The 17704-nt window shown below is 34.9% G+C and overlaps 1 protein-coding gene across 1 annotated transcript in view; it reads right to left on the reverse strand.

Moving 5' to 3' along the window:
- ADGB (androglobin) overlaps nucleotides 1–17704 on the reverse strand; it is a 167508-nt gene that overhangs the window by 99473 nt on the left and 50331 nt on the right. The window contains 2 exon segments of the mRNA XM_082475050.1: nucleotides 10729–10815; nucleotides 13691–13830. Coding sequence (XP_082331176.1) covers nucleotides 10729–10815; nucleotides 13691–13830 — 227 coding nt within the window.

Consider the following 17704-nt stretch of genomic DNA (forward strand, 5'->3'; position numbering starts at 1 on the left):
CTGTGCTTGCACTGCGGGGGGAGTGAGTTTGATCCCTGGTCAGGGAACTAAGATCCCACATGTCACGTGGCATGGCCAAAAAAAAAAAGAAAACATTGGCCTTGAATGACACATTAAATAGGATGGACTTAGACACATATAGAACATTCCACCCAAAAGCAACAGAATACACATTTTTCTCAAATGTACGTGGAACATTCTCCAGGATAGATCATATGTTAAGTCACAAAACAACTCTTAATGAGTTCAAGAAGACTGAAATCATACCATGCATCTTTTCCAACCACAACTCTATGAAACTAGAAATTAATTACAAGACGAAAACTGGGAAATTCACAGCTATGTGTAGATTAAACTATATGCTACTAACCAACCAATGGGTCAAAGAAGAAATCAAAAAAATGCTTTGCGATAAATAAAAATGGAAGTACAACATAACAAAAATACAACAGATGCAACGACAACAAAACAAATACAACAAAGCAAAGATAGTTCTAAGAAGTAGCTCTGTGAGAGTTCGTAGCAATACATGTCTACATCAAGAAATATGATCTCAAATAAACTACCTAACTTTACACCTCAAAGAAATAGAAAAAAAAAGAACAAATGAAGCCTAAAGTTAGTAGAAGGAAGGTAATAACAAATATTAGAGTGGAAATAAATGAGAGAGACTAAAAAGACAATAGAAAAGATCAAAGAAATTAAGAACTGGTTTTTTGAAAAGGTAAACAAAATTGACAAACCTTTAGACTCACCAACAAAAAAAAGAGAGAAGACTCAAATAAAGAAAATCAGAAATGAAACAGACACATTGTAATTAATACCACAAAATACAAAGGATCGTAAGAGACTACTATAAACAAATATACAAAACAAATTGGACAACCTAAAAGAAATGGATAAATTCCTAGAAACATATGATTTACCAAGACAAAGAAATAGAAAATCTGAACGGACTGATTACTAGTAATCAAAAACCTCCCAACAATGAAAAGTCCAGAATCAGAGAGCTTCACTGGTGAATTCTACCAAACATTTAAAGAAGAATTAATACCAATACTTCTCAAATTCATTCAAAAAACAGAAGACAGGGGAAAACGTCTAAACTCATTTAACAAGGCCAGCATTACCCTGATATCAAAATCAGACAAGGATATCACAAGAAAAGAGAACTACAGATCAAAATCCCTGATGAACATAGAGGCAAAAAATTCACAACAGAATGTTAGCAAACAGAATTCAACAATACATTAAAAGGATCATACACCATGATCAAGTGAGATTTATTCCTGGGGTGCAAGAATGATTCAACATGCAGAAATCAATCAGTGTAATACATCACAGTAAAAAAAATGAAGGATAAAAATCATATGGTCATCTCAATAGATGCAGAAAACCATTTGACAAATTCAACATCAATTTATGATAAAAATGCTCAACAAAATGGGGTTAGAGGGAACATACCTCAATATAATAAAAGACATATATGACATGCCCACAGTTAACATCATACTTAATGGTGAAAAGCTGAAAGCTTTTCTCTAAGATCAGGAACAAGATAAGGATGCCCACTCTCACCACTTTTATTCAGCACAGTATTGGAAGTCTAGCCAGAGCAATAAGGCAAGAAAAGGTAATAAAAGGCTTTTAAATCAGAAAGGAAGAAGTAAAACAGTCATATTTGCAGATGATATAATATTATATATAGAAAACCCTAAGAAACGCCACCCAAAAGCTGTTAGAATAAACAAATTCAGTATAGTTGCAGGATACAAAATCAATATACAAAAATCTTTTGCATTCTATGCACTAATAATGAACTATCTAAAAGAGAAATTAGGGAAACAATCTCATATACAACTGCAGCAAAAAGACCTAGGAATAAACTTAACCAAGGAGGTGAAAGACCTGTACACTGAAAACTATGATATTAATGAGAGAAATTAAAGAAGACACAAATAAATGAAAGATATACAGGGCTTATAGATTGGAAGAATTAATATTGTTAAAATGTCCATACTACCCAAAGCAATCTATAGAGTCAATGCAATCCCTATCAAAATTCCAATGATATTTTTCACAGAAGTAGAATAAACAATCCTAAAATTTGTATGGAACCACAAAAGATCCTGATTAGCCCAAGTAATCTTGAGAAAGAAGAACAAAGCTGGAGGCATCACACTTCCTGATTTCAAACTGTAATACAAAGCCATAGTAGTCAAAAGAGGATGATATTGGCATAAAAGCAGACACATAGATCAATGGAATAGAATAGAGAAGCCAGAAATAAACCCATGCATATACGGTCAATTAATTTATGACAAAGGAGCCAAGAATATAATGGGGAAAAGTACATTCTCTTCAATAAATGATGCTGAGAAAACTGGACAGTCACATGCAAAAGAATAAAACTTGACCATTATGTTATACTATACACAAAAATTAACTCCAAATGGATTAAAGGCTTAAAAGTGAGACCTGAAACCATAAAACTCCTAGAAGAAAGCATAGATGTTAAGCTCCTTGACATCAGTCTTGGTGATAATTTTTTGGACTTGACACCAAAAGCAAAGACAACAAAAGTAAAAATAAACAGGTGGACTATATCAAACTAAAAAGCTTCTGCAAAAAAAAAAAAAACCAAAACAAACCTACAACAAAATGAAAAGATATCCTACTGAATGGAAGAAAATATTTGCAAATTATATATCTAATAAAGGGTTAATATCCAAAATATAAAAAGAACTAATTTAACTCAGTAAAATGACTAACCAATTAATAAATTGGCAGAGGATCTGAATAGACATATTTCCAAAGAACATATGCAGATGGCCAACAGGTACAATGAAACGTGCTAAACATCACTAATCATCAGGTAAATGTAAATCAAAACCACAATGAGTTATCACCTCACACCTGTTGTAATGGCTATCATCAAAAAGACAAGAAATGACAAGTGTTGGCAAGGATGTGGAGAAAAGGGCACTTTCATTCACTGTTGGTGGGAATGTAAATTGGTGCAGCCAGCATGGAGTTTCTTCAAAAACTTAAAAATGGAACTATTGTATAATCCCACAATTCCACTTCTGGGTATTTATCCATAGGAAATGAAAACACTAACTCAAAAAAACAGATGCACTCCAATGTTCATTGCAGTATTATTTACAATAGCCAAGACATAGAATCAACATATGTGTCTATGGATGGATGAATGAATAAAGAAAGTGTGGTATTCATATACACAATGAAATATTGTTCAGACATAAAAAATGAAGGAAATCTTGCCATTTGCAACAATGTGGATGGACTTCGAGGACATTATACTAAGTGAAATAAGTCAGAGAGAGAAAGACAAATATTGTATGATCTCACTTATATACAGAATCTAAAAACAAACAGCAAAACAAACAAAAATGAACTCACTGATATAGAGAACAGATTAGTGGTTGCCAGAGGCAAGGGGTAGGATTTGGGCAAAATAGTGAAGGTGTTCAAAAGGTACAAATTTCCAGTTATACAATAAATGAGTCATGGGGTGGTAATGCACAGCATGGTGACTGTAGTTAACAATACTGTACTTTATATTTGAAAGTTGCTAAGAGAGTAGGTCTTAAAAGTTCTTATCACAAGAAAAAAAATGATAGCCATGTGTGGTGCTGGGTGTTAACTAGATTTGTGTTGACCATTTCTCAATATATACAAATATCGAATTATTATGTTGTACACCTGAAACTAATATATTGTTATATGTCAATTACATCTCAATAAAAATAAATAAACAAGCAAAGAAACAAAGAAACCAAAATAAACAAAGAGACCAAACACATGGCCCTAGTCTCAAGGCTCACTCAGTCTGGCAGAGGAGAGAGGCATGTCACACACATGACAGGGAAAGAATATGTATTTGAGCATCTGTTAAGTGCCAGGCACTTTCCTATATATTATCATTTAGATAAATGGTCTCTATGTTACTTCTCTGTGGAATTTAACAATATTTTTACTTTCTCTAAACTCTTTCCTGAGGCTTCTACAACATCATTCTTTTCTAGTTTCTATTATTATAGAAATCACTTGCAGACTCCTTTGAACACTCCCTTTCCTCTGCTCACTGCTGACCAATTAGGGCTGCTTCCCCAGAGTTCTCCTCAATATGCTCTTGATAGCCTCTAGCCTTTCCTCAGTGAGTTAATAAGCACAACCATATTTTAGGTTCACCTGTACTTTTATGTAACCCTCAAATCATTAGCTCCAGCTCAAACCTCTCTCCAGAAGAGAAGAGGTTGTGTACAACCACCTAATAGACATCTATCCAAAAACAAACAACTCAGACTACTCTGGTGGTGCAGTGGTTAAGAATCCGCCTGCCAATGCAGGGGACACGGGTTCAAGACCTAGTGCAAGAAGACCCACATGCCGTGGAGCAACTAAGCCCATGCACCACAACTCCTGAGCCTGCGCTCTAGAGCCTGTGAGCCACAACTACTGAGCCCCCATGCCACAACTACTGAAGCCCATGTGCCTAGAGCCTGTGCTCCACAACAAGAGAAGCCACTGCAATGAGAGGCCCGCGCAGCACAACAAAGACCCAACACAGCCAAAAATAAATAAATAAAATAAATAAATTTATAGAAAAGAAATCAAAAACAAACCAATCAATCAATAAAAACATCCTGCCACCATCTTCTACTTTTCAGTCAAGTTAGAAAACTGAGAATGACCAAGTCTCTCTCCATGAAATTCTCATCAAATAAAAAGTACGTCCCTTAGATCCGACCTCCTCCTACTGCAATTGACAACACTTTCTCCATTCTTTTACTTTTTAAAAATATATTTACTGGAGTATAATTGCTTTACAATGTTGTGTTAGTTTCTGCTGTACAACAAAGTGAATCAGCTATACATATACATATATTCCCATATCCCCTCCCTCTCGCGTCTCCCTCCCACCCTCCCTATCCCACCCCTCTAGGTGGTCACAAAGCACAGGGCTGATCTCCCTGTGCTATGCAGTTGCTTCCCACTGGCTATCTATTTTACATTTGGTAGTGTATATATGTCAATGCTCTCACTTCTCCCTAGCTTCCCCTTCCGCCCCCATGTCCTCAAGTCCGTTCTCTACATCTGCATCTTTAGTCCTGCCCTGCCACTAGGTTCATCAGTACCGTTTTTTTTTTAGATTCCATATATATGTGTTGGCATACAGTATTTGTTTTTCTCTTTCTGACTTACTTCACTCTGTATGACAGACTCTAACTCCATCCACCTCATTACAAATAACTCCATTTCATTTCTTTTTATAGCTGAGTAATATTCCATTGTATATATGTGCCACATCTTCTTTACCCATTCATCCTATGATGGACACTTAGGTTGCTTCCATGTCCTGGCTATTGTAAATAGAGCTGCAATGAACATTGTGGTACATGACTCTTTTTGAATTATGGTTTTCTCAGGGTATATGCCCAGTAGTGGGATTGCTGGGTCATATGATAGTTCTATTTTTAGTTTTTTAAGGCACCTCCCTACTGTTCTCCATAGTGGCTGTATCAATTTACATTCCCACCAACAGTGCAAGAGGGTTCCCTTTTCTCCACACCCTCTCCAGCATTTACTGTTTGTAGATTTTTTGATGATGGCCATTCTGCCTGGTGTGAGGTGATACCTCATTGTGGTTTTGATTTGCATTTCTCTAAAGATTAGTGATGTTGGGCATCTTTTCATGTGTTTGTTGGCAATCTGTATGTCTACTTTGGAGAAATGTCCATTTAGGTCTTCCACACATTTTTGGATTTGTTTATTTTTTTGATATTGAGCTGCATGAACTGCTTGTATATTTTGGAGAAAAGACCCCAAATAGCCAAAGCAATCTTGAGAAAGAAAAATGGAGCTGGAGGAATCAGGCTCCCTGACATCAGACTATACTACAAAGCTATAGTAATCAAGACAGTATGGTACTGGCACAAAAACAGAAATACAGATAAATGGAACAGTATAGAAAGCCCAGAGATAAACCCACACACATATGGTCACCTTATCTTTGACAAAGGAGGCAACAATATACAATGGAGAAAAGACACCCTCTTCAATAAGTGGTGCTGGGAAAACTGGACAGCTACATGTAAAAGAATGAAATTAGAAACCTTCCTAACACCGTACACAAAAATAAACTCAAAATGGATTAAAGACCTAAATGTAAGGCCAGACACTATAAAACTCTTAGAGGAAAACATAGGCAGAACACTCTATGACATAATTCACAGCAAGATCCTTTTTGACCCACCTCCTAGAGTAATAGAAATAAAAACAAAAATAAGCAAATGGGACCTAATGAAACTTAAAAGATTTTGCACAGCAAAGGAAACCATAAACAAGACAAAAAGATAACCCTCAGAATGGGAGAAAATATTTGCAAACAAAGCAACTGACAAAGGATTAATCTCCTTTCTCCATTCCTATCACCACTTTCTCTGTAGAAGCCCTTGGCAAAGACTTCTGCAATACTGCACAAACCAGTTCCCCTCTTCCAGTCCTGACATCTGAGCCATCCTCCAAAATCACAAGTCTGATAAGATAAGATCATCCTGCTGTCTAAAATCCCTCAGTGACATTCTGTTGTGAAGACTTCTTAACTTTCTCTGTTTGGTTCCTACATACCTCTCCACCCCATACCCATCCATCCTCCAGAACCCAGCACATAATCTAGTCCTGCAGAAAAATGTGCCTTTCTGGGACTACACCCTGCTCCCTTGTAGTTTCAGGCTATTCTTTCTTCTCTGAGTTGGCTTCCCTACCTCAATAAGCTGCACTAATTTCAACTAACCCTTTGAGGCCAGTTTAAGCATTACTTTCTAGGGAAATTAAGCTATACATTCCTGTTCTGGATTCCCAAAGAATCTTTTACACACTTCTAGTTTAGCCTTTTAAAATATTTTTGAAATTACTCTGTCAACAAACATTTATTGAGAACATACTGTGTAATGGCCATTCAGTGTCATTTCTCTAAGCACAGAAGTCTCAACATTGAGAAAGACAAAAAGGGTCCCTATTCTCATGCATCTTACCATCTCAGTGGATGGATACAACTGAGAGAGAGAGAGACAGAGAGTGAGATTGAGAGAGAGAGGGAGAGAGAGAAGATAACAGGCAACTATAACTTTCATGATGAAAACAAAATAATAAACAATGGGATATGGAATCATTCAGGAAAGAAATAATTTAGATGGGATAGTTGAGAAGGCCTATCCGAGGAGCTGATATTTAAGCTTGGTGATATCTAAATGTTATGACATATCCAACCAAGTAAATATCTGATGGAGGATCATTCCAGGCATAAATAAAGAACAGTTCATATAAAGACCCTAAGGGACAATGAGTTTAGCACATTTGAGAAACAGAATGAAGATGTGGGTGGCCAGCTAGTGGTTGCCAAGACAGTTTTCATTTTTGTATCTAATCCCATAACAGCTCTGCAACATAGGTAGTACAATCCTAATTGAAGTTTAAGAGGTTGTAAATTTTATGCAGTCACAAATGATAGACTACCAAATGACAGAATCAGGATTAAAATAGATCTTTCTGAATCCAAAACCCCTGTGTTTTTTCCCACCTACAATGTAAAAAATGTTATGCTGTGAAAAAGAAATATTCATACACCAAAGGATGAGACTATACAACATCTTGGACAGTTAGGCTTAAATATGGGGTGGTGGAGTGCTCTTTTCACAAATGAACTACACCAAGATCAGAGAAATTTGTGTAGAAAAGCATCATCTCTTCATTTGAAATTGTCAGACTTCTAATAGCCACTCTGTATTTCTAGTATAATATGGAGAGTTAGAAGGGTTTTTTTTTTTTCCAAATGATAAAACAGTGCTAACTGTAGGAAAACATAAGAGGCAGGTCAACAATTGCAAATAGAGCAATGTCTCCCTTTGGGACTTCTATGGGAAAGGGAAGGGAAAGGCTGTCTGTTGAACATGTCACAAAACACTTTTCACCCTAATTGATTTTCATATAGAAAAAGTCAGTAGTGAACACAAGTATGAAACTTGAATACTCTAATTCTCCTGGACCTCTGTAAAACCATGACCATGACTGGCGAAGCGCCTCGGGGCTGTCTCTGCACAATCGAATCCTTTGTAGGAAGAGAAACATCCCACTTCTGAACATACCATGGCTTTGATCATGTTGTTCTCCTGCTTTCCCTGTCCCTTTCCTTCCGTCCCCTCAAATCAAACCCAGTCAATGGTAAAGGCTCAGATCAAGTCAGAACTTTCTCCATGAAGCCGTACCTGACCTCCGCCTGCATCCTTGGCAGGTGGTGATTTCAAATTAAACATTTCTTGACAATCATTATTATATTGTTCCATGACATTCTTTTCATTTAAAATTATACACTTATATACACATGAATTAACTTTGTGATTTTATAGTGTAATTGTAATTTTAAATTATATGCATAGTGTGGCAGAATGTTCATAACAAAAAATCCTACAAATCATGACATAAATCAAAGAGAGCATATATCTTTTACTTTCTGGGTACATTTAGAAGTAAAATGATAAACTTGAACATCTGAGGCAGTCTCATTTTTTTAGACTTTTCTCTGTTTCCAAAGGTTGATTATTAACTACCATACATATATCTATATAATATTAAATAATATAGTGATACTCAGTAGAGGGAAAGAAACTTGCACTAATTATGTCTCTACCATACATCAGTTACTTTTTCTGACACTCTTACCTACTCAATCCTGAGAACAACCCTGTAAGATAAGTCGTTTTTACCTGTATTTTACATATGAAAAAACTAGGGCCCAAAAAAGTTATATTACTTGCAAAATTCACATAGCTTGAAATTGGAATTATAAGAATGTAAGTTTAGCTATATAGTTCTGACACCAAAGCTCAAGCTTTTCCCCCTTATATCATTTTCATAGACATTTTATAAGCAACCATAAAAATAAAAATTCATGCAAATTGAGCATCTAAAATCCTTCAAATTTTTAACTTAATTTAATTATTAAACTGGTCTTGGGACTTCGCTGGTGGTCCAGTGGTTAAGACTTCACCTTCCAATGCAGGGGGTGCAGGATTGGGGAGCTAAGATCCCACATGCCTCATGGCCAAAAAACCAAAACAGAAAACAGAAGCAATATTGTAACAAATTCACTAAAGACTTTAAAAGTGGTCTATATAAAAAAAAAAAGTCTTTAAAACAAAAGAAATAAAGTGGTCTTATAATCATGAAAGTATATGAATAGTGTTTTCAGTTTTCATGTATGATTTCACTGTATGATTCTAGCAAGAGACAATTCCCAATTTTTAATTTACTAATTTTCTAGTCACAAATTACTTTGATCTCCTGTTTCTTTACCACCCTCTGATAGACTTCTGATGTTTTCATGCCTCTGGTATATTTATTGCAGGGAAAATTAAGGCAAAATATTAAGCATTCCATCAATACTGAAGATAAAAATTTAGAGAAGTCCATACTTATAAACCCCATTCTCTCTTTATTTCTCTCCACTAACATTGACCATATCATGTCAATAAATATCCTCTTCTCTTAGATATCAGAAAAGGATTTTCCATGAGACGATCTAAAAGGCTGCTATCTGGACCTTTCCCAAAGGTAAAAAGCAAAATCAGCTCTCTTTCGGGAAAGTGGTCCTTAGAGGAGTTTGTCCACCCTCCCATTTTTTTCCCTGCAAATATATTTTCTTTGAACCAAACAATGGCTAGTTTATCCTGCTGAAAGGACACTTTAGGTGGTAGAATCCAAGTTACTAGGACCTGTCTTCAGTCTCCTTTAACCTGGACACTGGGAATGGTAGCTTTCTAACACCAAAAATCAGAGATGATCCAAATTGATAACTGTACTGTGGATTTGATCTTCTTATAAAAATCAGCATCTGGATTGATGGCAAGTTCAGATCTATTGATATAATTATTTTCTATGCACCTTAACCTGATTAATTTCCAGTATCAATGGTAATATGATCAAATTATGTGGCTATAACCTTTACGTATGAAACAAAAAATATTTGTGAAATTTTAAGTAAGCATTACATTAAATGCTCTCTCTTTGAACATAGACAAACAATCTCTATATATCTAGAGTCATATGAGAGAAAGACTGTGGGCTTTGGACCCAGAAAGATTTACATTCAAATATTACCTCCAGGTACAATGTACATGGTTTTAGGGAATTCAACCACTCTGAGCTTCAGTTTTCTCATTTCTAATGACATATAACACCTAGCTGATAGGGTCATATGGATAATTAAATAAGATAATCTTTTCAGGACTGTGGGTATTAATTAGAATAATATATTAAAGTGCTTAAAGCCTAATAGGCATTTTAATATTATTCATTCCCTAGTATGGGTAGCTAATTAAAAGTCGCTTGTACTTTTCTGTATTGAATAAGTGTATAAGTAGAAAGGGACACCTGTAAATATTTTATCATAATAAATAATTAACATTGTTTTAATATTTGCAATTCAGATATTTAAGGATTAAATTTACTATATATAAGCAAACAGAATTTATCCTGGTATTCTCAAGGAATTTTTTATAATACTATAACATGTTATTCTCCAAACATTTTGTAAAATGTGACAATTTTTTAAAATTTTCTTAAAGACTAAGAATATTTTAGTTAAAGAAACCTTACTGGGGAAGAGATAAAAAAATATATGAGTTACTTAATGGTCAAACGTACTGGAGAGAAATGACTTCTGGTAACCATCCTGTGAGTGCGTGAATCACTGTGAACTCTCCCAGTTCTCTCCTCTCTGCTACATGGATGCTAAAAAAGCAAATGCACAATAGTATGGTCAATAACATTTGAAAACAGAGAGAGGTCTATAAAAAACAGGAATCTCTAATAAGCAGTGATATAATAATAAATGTAGGGGTCCTACTGGTTATACATTAGAGCACAAGAATATACTTTTCCAACAGTCAGATGATTTGTTTTGATAAGGCACTTAAATAGATCTAATGATAAAATTACATATCTATTACAAAACATGCTTACAAGCTTTATTTTATAAATGTATTTATTTTATTTTATTTATGTCTGTGTTGGGTCTTCGTTGCTGCGCGCGGGCTTTCTCTAGTTGCGGCGAGCGGGGGCTACTCTTCGTTGCGGTGCTCGGGCTTCTCAATGCGGTGGCTTCTTTTGTTGTGGAGCTCGGGCTCTAGGTGCGGGGGCTTCAGTAGTTGTGGCTCGCTGGTTCTGGAGTCCAAGCTCAGTAGCTGTGGCGCATGGGCTTAATTGCTCCGTGGCATGTGGGATCTTCCCGGACCAGGGCTCGAACCCATGTTCCCTGCATTGGCAGGTGGATTCTTAACCTCTGCGCCTCCAGGGAAGCCCACAAGCTTTATTTTAAAATGTCATATATATAAAGCATTAACGTCATATACATAAACATATCCATACATATTATATATCGGGAAATATATATAGATGACATATAATCTATTCTCTATATTCAATATATTATCATGGTCTTTTAAAAATGGGGCAGTATCCTTCATCTTTCTAGTTTCGGTAATTATTCTAAGATTCCTATGAGGCTGTGTATTAAGTCAGTTTCACACATGGCAGGACAAGATGGGCATCAGACATCTTTAATAAAATCCTTAGATAATTTCAGAGAACCAGAAACATCCATTCTATCCTGTACAAAAGAGTGGATCTGCCGCCATAGCATAAAGTCAAATGAGGCTGTGATTGATCAAATATTGCTCTTCTCATTTTAATCCTTTTGTTAAAATTTTTTTTTTTTCTGAAGTGATTAGTCTATTTTCATTATCACACACAAATGCCGTATCTATGTTTTCCTCGGGAATCAGAGCTTCAGTCCGCCTTATGCCAACGGTGACGACTGATGGTATTGACCGGCATACGTGTCTTTTTCTTCAGAAAGAAATCTTACTATCTTAGTCACATGCTCCATCATTTAAAAATTTACATTGGCTTCTTGTTTACAGATTATAAATTGTGATATGTCTACATATCTCAAAGATAACTAATATCTAGTGGGATAATTCACAGTCTAAACTCCTCTTGGAATAATCATATTAATTTTCAGGATGTGACTGTGCAAACCCCATAAAAGTAACTCTTTTTCCTTTGCATATTTCATAGTGGTATTTAAATAACTACTAAATATTAATTTTTTAATGTAGAAAGCTAAAACACACATAAAATATTTACTATCTACTATAAAATCTGAGAAAAACTTTTGGACGAATATAAATTGGACCATGTAGTGATTTCCACTGGAAAGCCTAAGAAATGTCTTACATTAAGTCTGGTCCTTTATTTTCAAGTTGGATTTGTTTATTTTTCAAAAATAACAATAATTCTATTACTCAAGTTGCTACAAAATTCTCCTGAACTGTAGTTTTAAGAAAGATAAAATGCTACTCCAATTATCCAGGTCACGCATTTACTGCTTCACTGGCCTTGTGGCTCTAATTCTCAGAACTTCAAGTTAGGTCTGAGAATTAGGAACATTATTTTCTTTCAAAAATAAACAAACATAGTTGTCACCATTTTGAATACTTGGTAGTATTCAGCTACCTAAAATGATCTGAGCTGAGCTTTTAAAAATGATTGAAATTAAGGGTTGCAAGCTGGGTAAAACAAATTTCCAATAGAAAATTGAGGGTTGGTAAGAGAAAAGAGAGATGAAAAGGATGGCAGTAGGAGGGGTTGTTTTCGTTGTGTGGCTTTGGGAGAGAAAAAGGAAGCTGAGCCAAATGAAAATCCACAAAAAATCAGACCAGGCTACTGACTGACAGTGCTATGTGTAATAATAGAAGGGGAGGGGGCTGAGCTTTGAGCAAATGGCTGGAGTGGCCTCTTAAAGGAGCGGCTGCGACACACTGCAGGAGGGGGAAGGGTGTCAAATTCAAGTTGGTGCAGTGTGTGTGAGAATTCTCCCACTGAGCAGAGACACACAGTTGCCATGCATTTGCAAGTCAGGCATCAAAGCTTTTTTGCATCATTCAGGCGGGCACGGAAGGACCGACCACAGGTCTCTGCAAGTGGAAGCTAAGAGAATAAACGTAGCAGACATGTCCCATACATGTTGGTTCACAAGTCATGCAGGAATATAAGACACAAGCAGATTTCACAAGAATATTGAAGGAAACATGAGTAGTTTTCATCCTGAATGTATAAAAAGGAACAATGTTACCAAAAGTGTGAGAAGCACACTGACATCCTTCAGAAGAGTTCAGGGTTTCAAGATGAGTAAACGACTGCTGCATATACAGAGCCTAAAACTTTAACTGGATTCCAGTACACATTATTCAGTATTTAGATGAACTAATATTTTCCCCTACAAAACAACTTCTTTCTCTCATTAAGCTGAAGATTGATTTTCCATGACTGACTTTCCATTCATTATAAGGAAACACTGGATGTAGAATAAGTTTTTAGTATTTTTCTTGGAGGAATTTTGTCTTATTGTGGGCTAATGCAATATTTCAAATCAGTGGCTTTGGCTTATTTATTTTTATATTAGAAAGTTTACGTTGTTTGGAGAAAAGGCTTCTTAAAATTGAGTTTTTGAAAAATAAAGCTATGCAATACAGAGGTATAGTTGTCGTTGCTGTTTGCCTTTTTGTTTGTATACAAGTGAGCGATAATTTTTTATTCTACTTACTCCACATTTGCCAGCTTAATGATAGCTTTAGACAAAAGCATTGGCCAAAGTTCAAATTCATAGGTTGTAGCTGGAAGCAATAGATTGTTTTCTTCATCAAAAGGCAGAAAGTCATCAATAGTTATCTTTCTCCAGCAACCCTAAAGATGAGAAGAAAGGAATATATTCTCAGTGATTAACATTATTTTTTCTCATACATTATTGTACACTGCTGACATTATTATTTACTGTTTTATAATTTTATTTTAGCGTCTTACATCTAATGACTGACATACTGGTATTCAATACTACTCTGTCTGAGCGTTTTAGCTTATTATTTTATTTAATGTAATTATAGCATGCCTATATCTATATCAATAGTATGATTATTTGTGAGGTCTTTTAGCACATTCTAGGGTGCCCCATCCTACATAACGCAGTAAATTGAAGTGTTTCAAATAGCAAAACCAAAATACCACACAATCATGGAAAGTTTGGACATGATTAAATAACTAAATACAGTCATAATGCAAATTCTGCAAATGTAATTTTAGTAATTATTTTTTATCCTTATATCCTCAGTGATCTTATACTTCCAATTACCATATTACTCCTACTCCTGTTTAAAGATCTATTTTTTAACATAAAGCTAATTAATACTGTATTTAATAAAATCATTATGTACTTACCTGTATACATATTATTTCATAATTAAAAGCTTGAGGCAAACGATAAAATTAATGATTGTGAACTCAAATATTTTTTTAAACTTTGGTTTTACATGTGAAATTTTAGTTTGAATTCATTTCTTTCCCCAAGAAATATTTCAGCAGTGATGCAAGCATTGTGAACCCAAAGATTTGTAACACATGACTTATATCTATACCATTGAATTGCTTACAGACTAGTGAGGGAAGGCATATAGGCAAATATAAAATGTAATATGTTTAAAATGCTCTAGGACCAGAAAGGAAAGTGTGACTAATTTTGCTTGGGGGATGTCCTCACAAGAAGGTGACATTTGAACTCAAGATTCAAGGAACAGTATAATTTTCCTAGGTAGATAGGAACAATAGGGTGAAAAATGCTTTCTTTTTATGACACCTGTAACTGAACTCATACTGCCTTATTTAGTGGTTATATGACTTTTTCTTTATTTCCTTATGGATGATGTAGGGCAAACAGGTTTAAAGTCACAGGTGTTTAGCTACTCTCTCTTCCAATTTTAAGTAAAACAACCCAAAAGAATACACAGTGAAATAAGCCAGATTCAAAAAGACAAATATTGTATGATTCCTCTTACATGAAGTACCAGGAAAAATCTAATTTATAGAGACAAAAAGTATAACAGAGGCCACCAGGGCCTGGAGGAGAGGGGAATGAGAAAATACTGTTTAATGGATGCAGAATTTCTATTTGGGATGATGAAAATGTGGAAATAAATAGTGGTGATGATTGCACAGCATTGTAAAAATACATACTGTCTCTAAATTGTACATTTATAATGCTTAAAATGCTAAATGTTATGTTATGTATATTTTACCACAGTAAAAAATAGCAATAGTAGTTCCCTTCTTACACTTTGATTTTCAGAAAAAAAATTTCAAAGGGGCTATCTGGATTCCCACAAAGGAAAAGTTTTAAGTAGCCATAAGAACTTTGTTATACCAGTTTAACAAGTATCACCTGCTTCCAGCTGATCAGTGATTACATATTTCAATACAGAATGCTTTGATTGCTAAACACTGTTGAACTGTATACTTTACATGGGTGAATTGTATGGTATGTGGATTGTACCTCAATAAAGCTGTTACATAAAAATACACAAGGATGAATGTTCAACATTACATATCTAAAACATAATTTGACTAAGGTTATAATAATTTTCACTGATATTAGTACATTGGTTAGTTGCCTCCTTTAAGTTTATGAGTAAATGAAATGTTATGTATATATAAACACAAATAATTTTTGAAACCTCATCATAGGGCATTGAATTATTATTGCATTTGGTATTTTTTTGTCACTGCATGTAAATGATGTATATTGGACATTTTTACTGAGTTTACTGTGTTAGTGCCACATAATTTTAAAAGACCATCAAAATGTTTAATTATAGAATGCTTGTAAAGAAAGATACCTTTTTGTTAAGATAAACATAGATTAATAAAAGATACTTTAGAATACAGTCATGTTCAAATTTTATTATTTTCCATACTTCAATTCCAGATCACAATAACTAAATGGCTACATATATTTATACCCTCTTCCTCCTACGACCACCCTGAAAGGAAAATAAAAAAATTTGTTTTATAATTAATAGTTCAAATCACAATTACAAAAGATCAAGAAAAGAGTAATCAGTGGACAGAGATTTCAGCAAAAACCTGAATGGTCATAATTATATGAATGCGATGGAATTCTGACTTCGCTTCCCTACTTCTACTGCAGTAATAGGTGGTGCCTTCCCACTCAGGTTAGAGCTCTGACTTCTGCACTTGCTCTGAAGTAAACAAAGCAGTTTCTCTCCCCAGAAGAGTCAATGGGAAGAACTGACTTCCATCCTCCTCCTGCAGTAAAGAGGAGGTGCCTGGCCTGGTAGAACCTATTGGAGGAACTCTTATTTCCACACCCTACCCATGCAGTAATGAGGCACACTTCCCCCTCCTCAGGTGGTGATAAGGAGATTGTGGGATGGAGTCTTATCCTCTCGGTAACAGAATAGCACTATACAGGCGTTACAAACTAAATTGAGATTTGAAACAAAGCCCACAAACGTGATCCAGGGTGTGCATTCCAAATCTAAACAGGCTGACTACTTGCTAAAATAGAAATTTTAATTAGAAACCACAGTCATAAGACATAACACAAATAATGTCCAGGAAACTGTCCAAAATTTCTCATCATACCAAAACCCAGGAACATCTCAATTTCAATGAGAAAATACAATCTACAGACCACAAAATCAAGATAACAGAGAGGTTGTAATTTTTAGGTAGGAACCGTAAATATGCTATTATAAAAATGCTCCAACAAGTAATTATGAACACTCTGGAAACAAATGAAAAATAGAAAATCTCAGCAAAGAGATAGAAAATACGAAAGAGGAAAAAATGGTAATTTTGAATTTAAAATTAAACAATAAACAAACAGACCCGTTAATAGCAGAATGCAAATGACAGAAATTAGTGAACTGTAAGTTATATCAATAGAAATTATGAGCAATAAGGGAGATATAGATTGAAAAAATAATATGAGCCTCAGGGGCCTGTAAGACAATGCAAATATATATAACATTCATGTCATTGGAGTCCAAAAAAAAGAGGGACAAAGAATGTAGGGCTGAAGTAGGTTTGAAGGAATAATGGCTGCAAACTTCCCAAATTTATCATAAAACATAATCTTACAGATTTATGGAGCTCAGAACACCCAAAACAGGATAATTCCAAAGAAATCTACATCCAGAAATCTACACATGTTAAATTCAAAATCCCAAAAAACAAGACAAAGAAAAAAGCCTGAAAGCAGCCAATGAGAAAAGACACATTACCTACAGGAGAACAGCAGATTGCTCCCCAGAAACCACAGAGGCCAGAAGAAAGTAGCACACGATGCTGAAAGAAATAAACTGTCAACCCTGAATTCTGAACCGAGTGAAAATATTCTTTAGGAATAAAAGTGAAACAAAAACATTTTTAGGTAAAGGAAAGATAAAATAATTTGTCACCAGGAGACTGGCTCAAAAAGAGTGGCAAAAGGAAATTCTTCAAAGGCAAAAAAAGAAAAAAAGAAAATGGAACATTAGGAATGAAGAAAGAGCAAAGGAAAGAGTAAGCACATTGCTAAATGATAGAGTATTAGCTTCCTCTTGAGCTTTTAAAATTATTTTTGACATTTAAAAGCAAAATTTTTCATGAGGGTCTCAATATATGTTCAAGAAACATTTAAGACAACGATACTAAAGAGGGAGGGGTGTAAAGGGGCCTAAAAGGTGGTAGTTATATTCCAGTTTAAATGGTAAAATGTTGATATTAG

This window comes from Balaenoptera physalus, assembly GCF_965194825.1.
Source record: "Balaenoptera physalus genome assembly, chromosome: 9".
Classification (NCBI taxonomy): domain Eukaryota; kingdom Metazoa; phylum Chordata; class Mammalia; order Artiodactyla; family Balaenopteridae; genus Balaenoptera; species Balaenoptera physalus.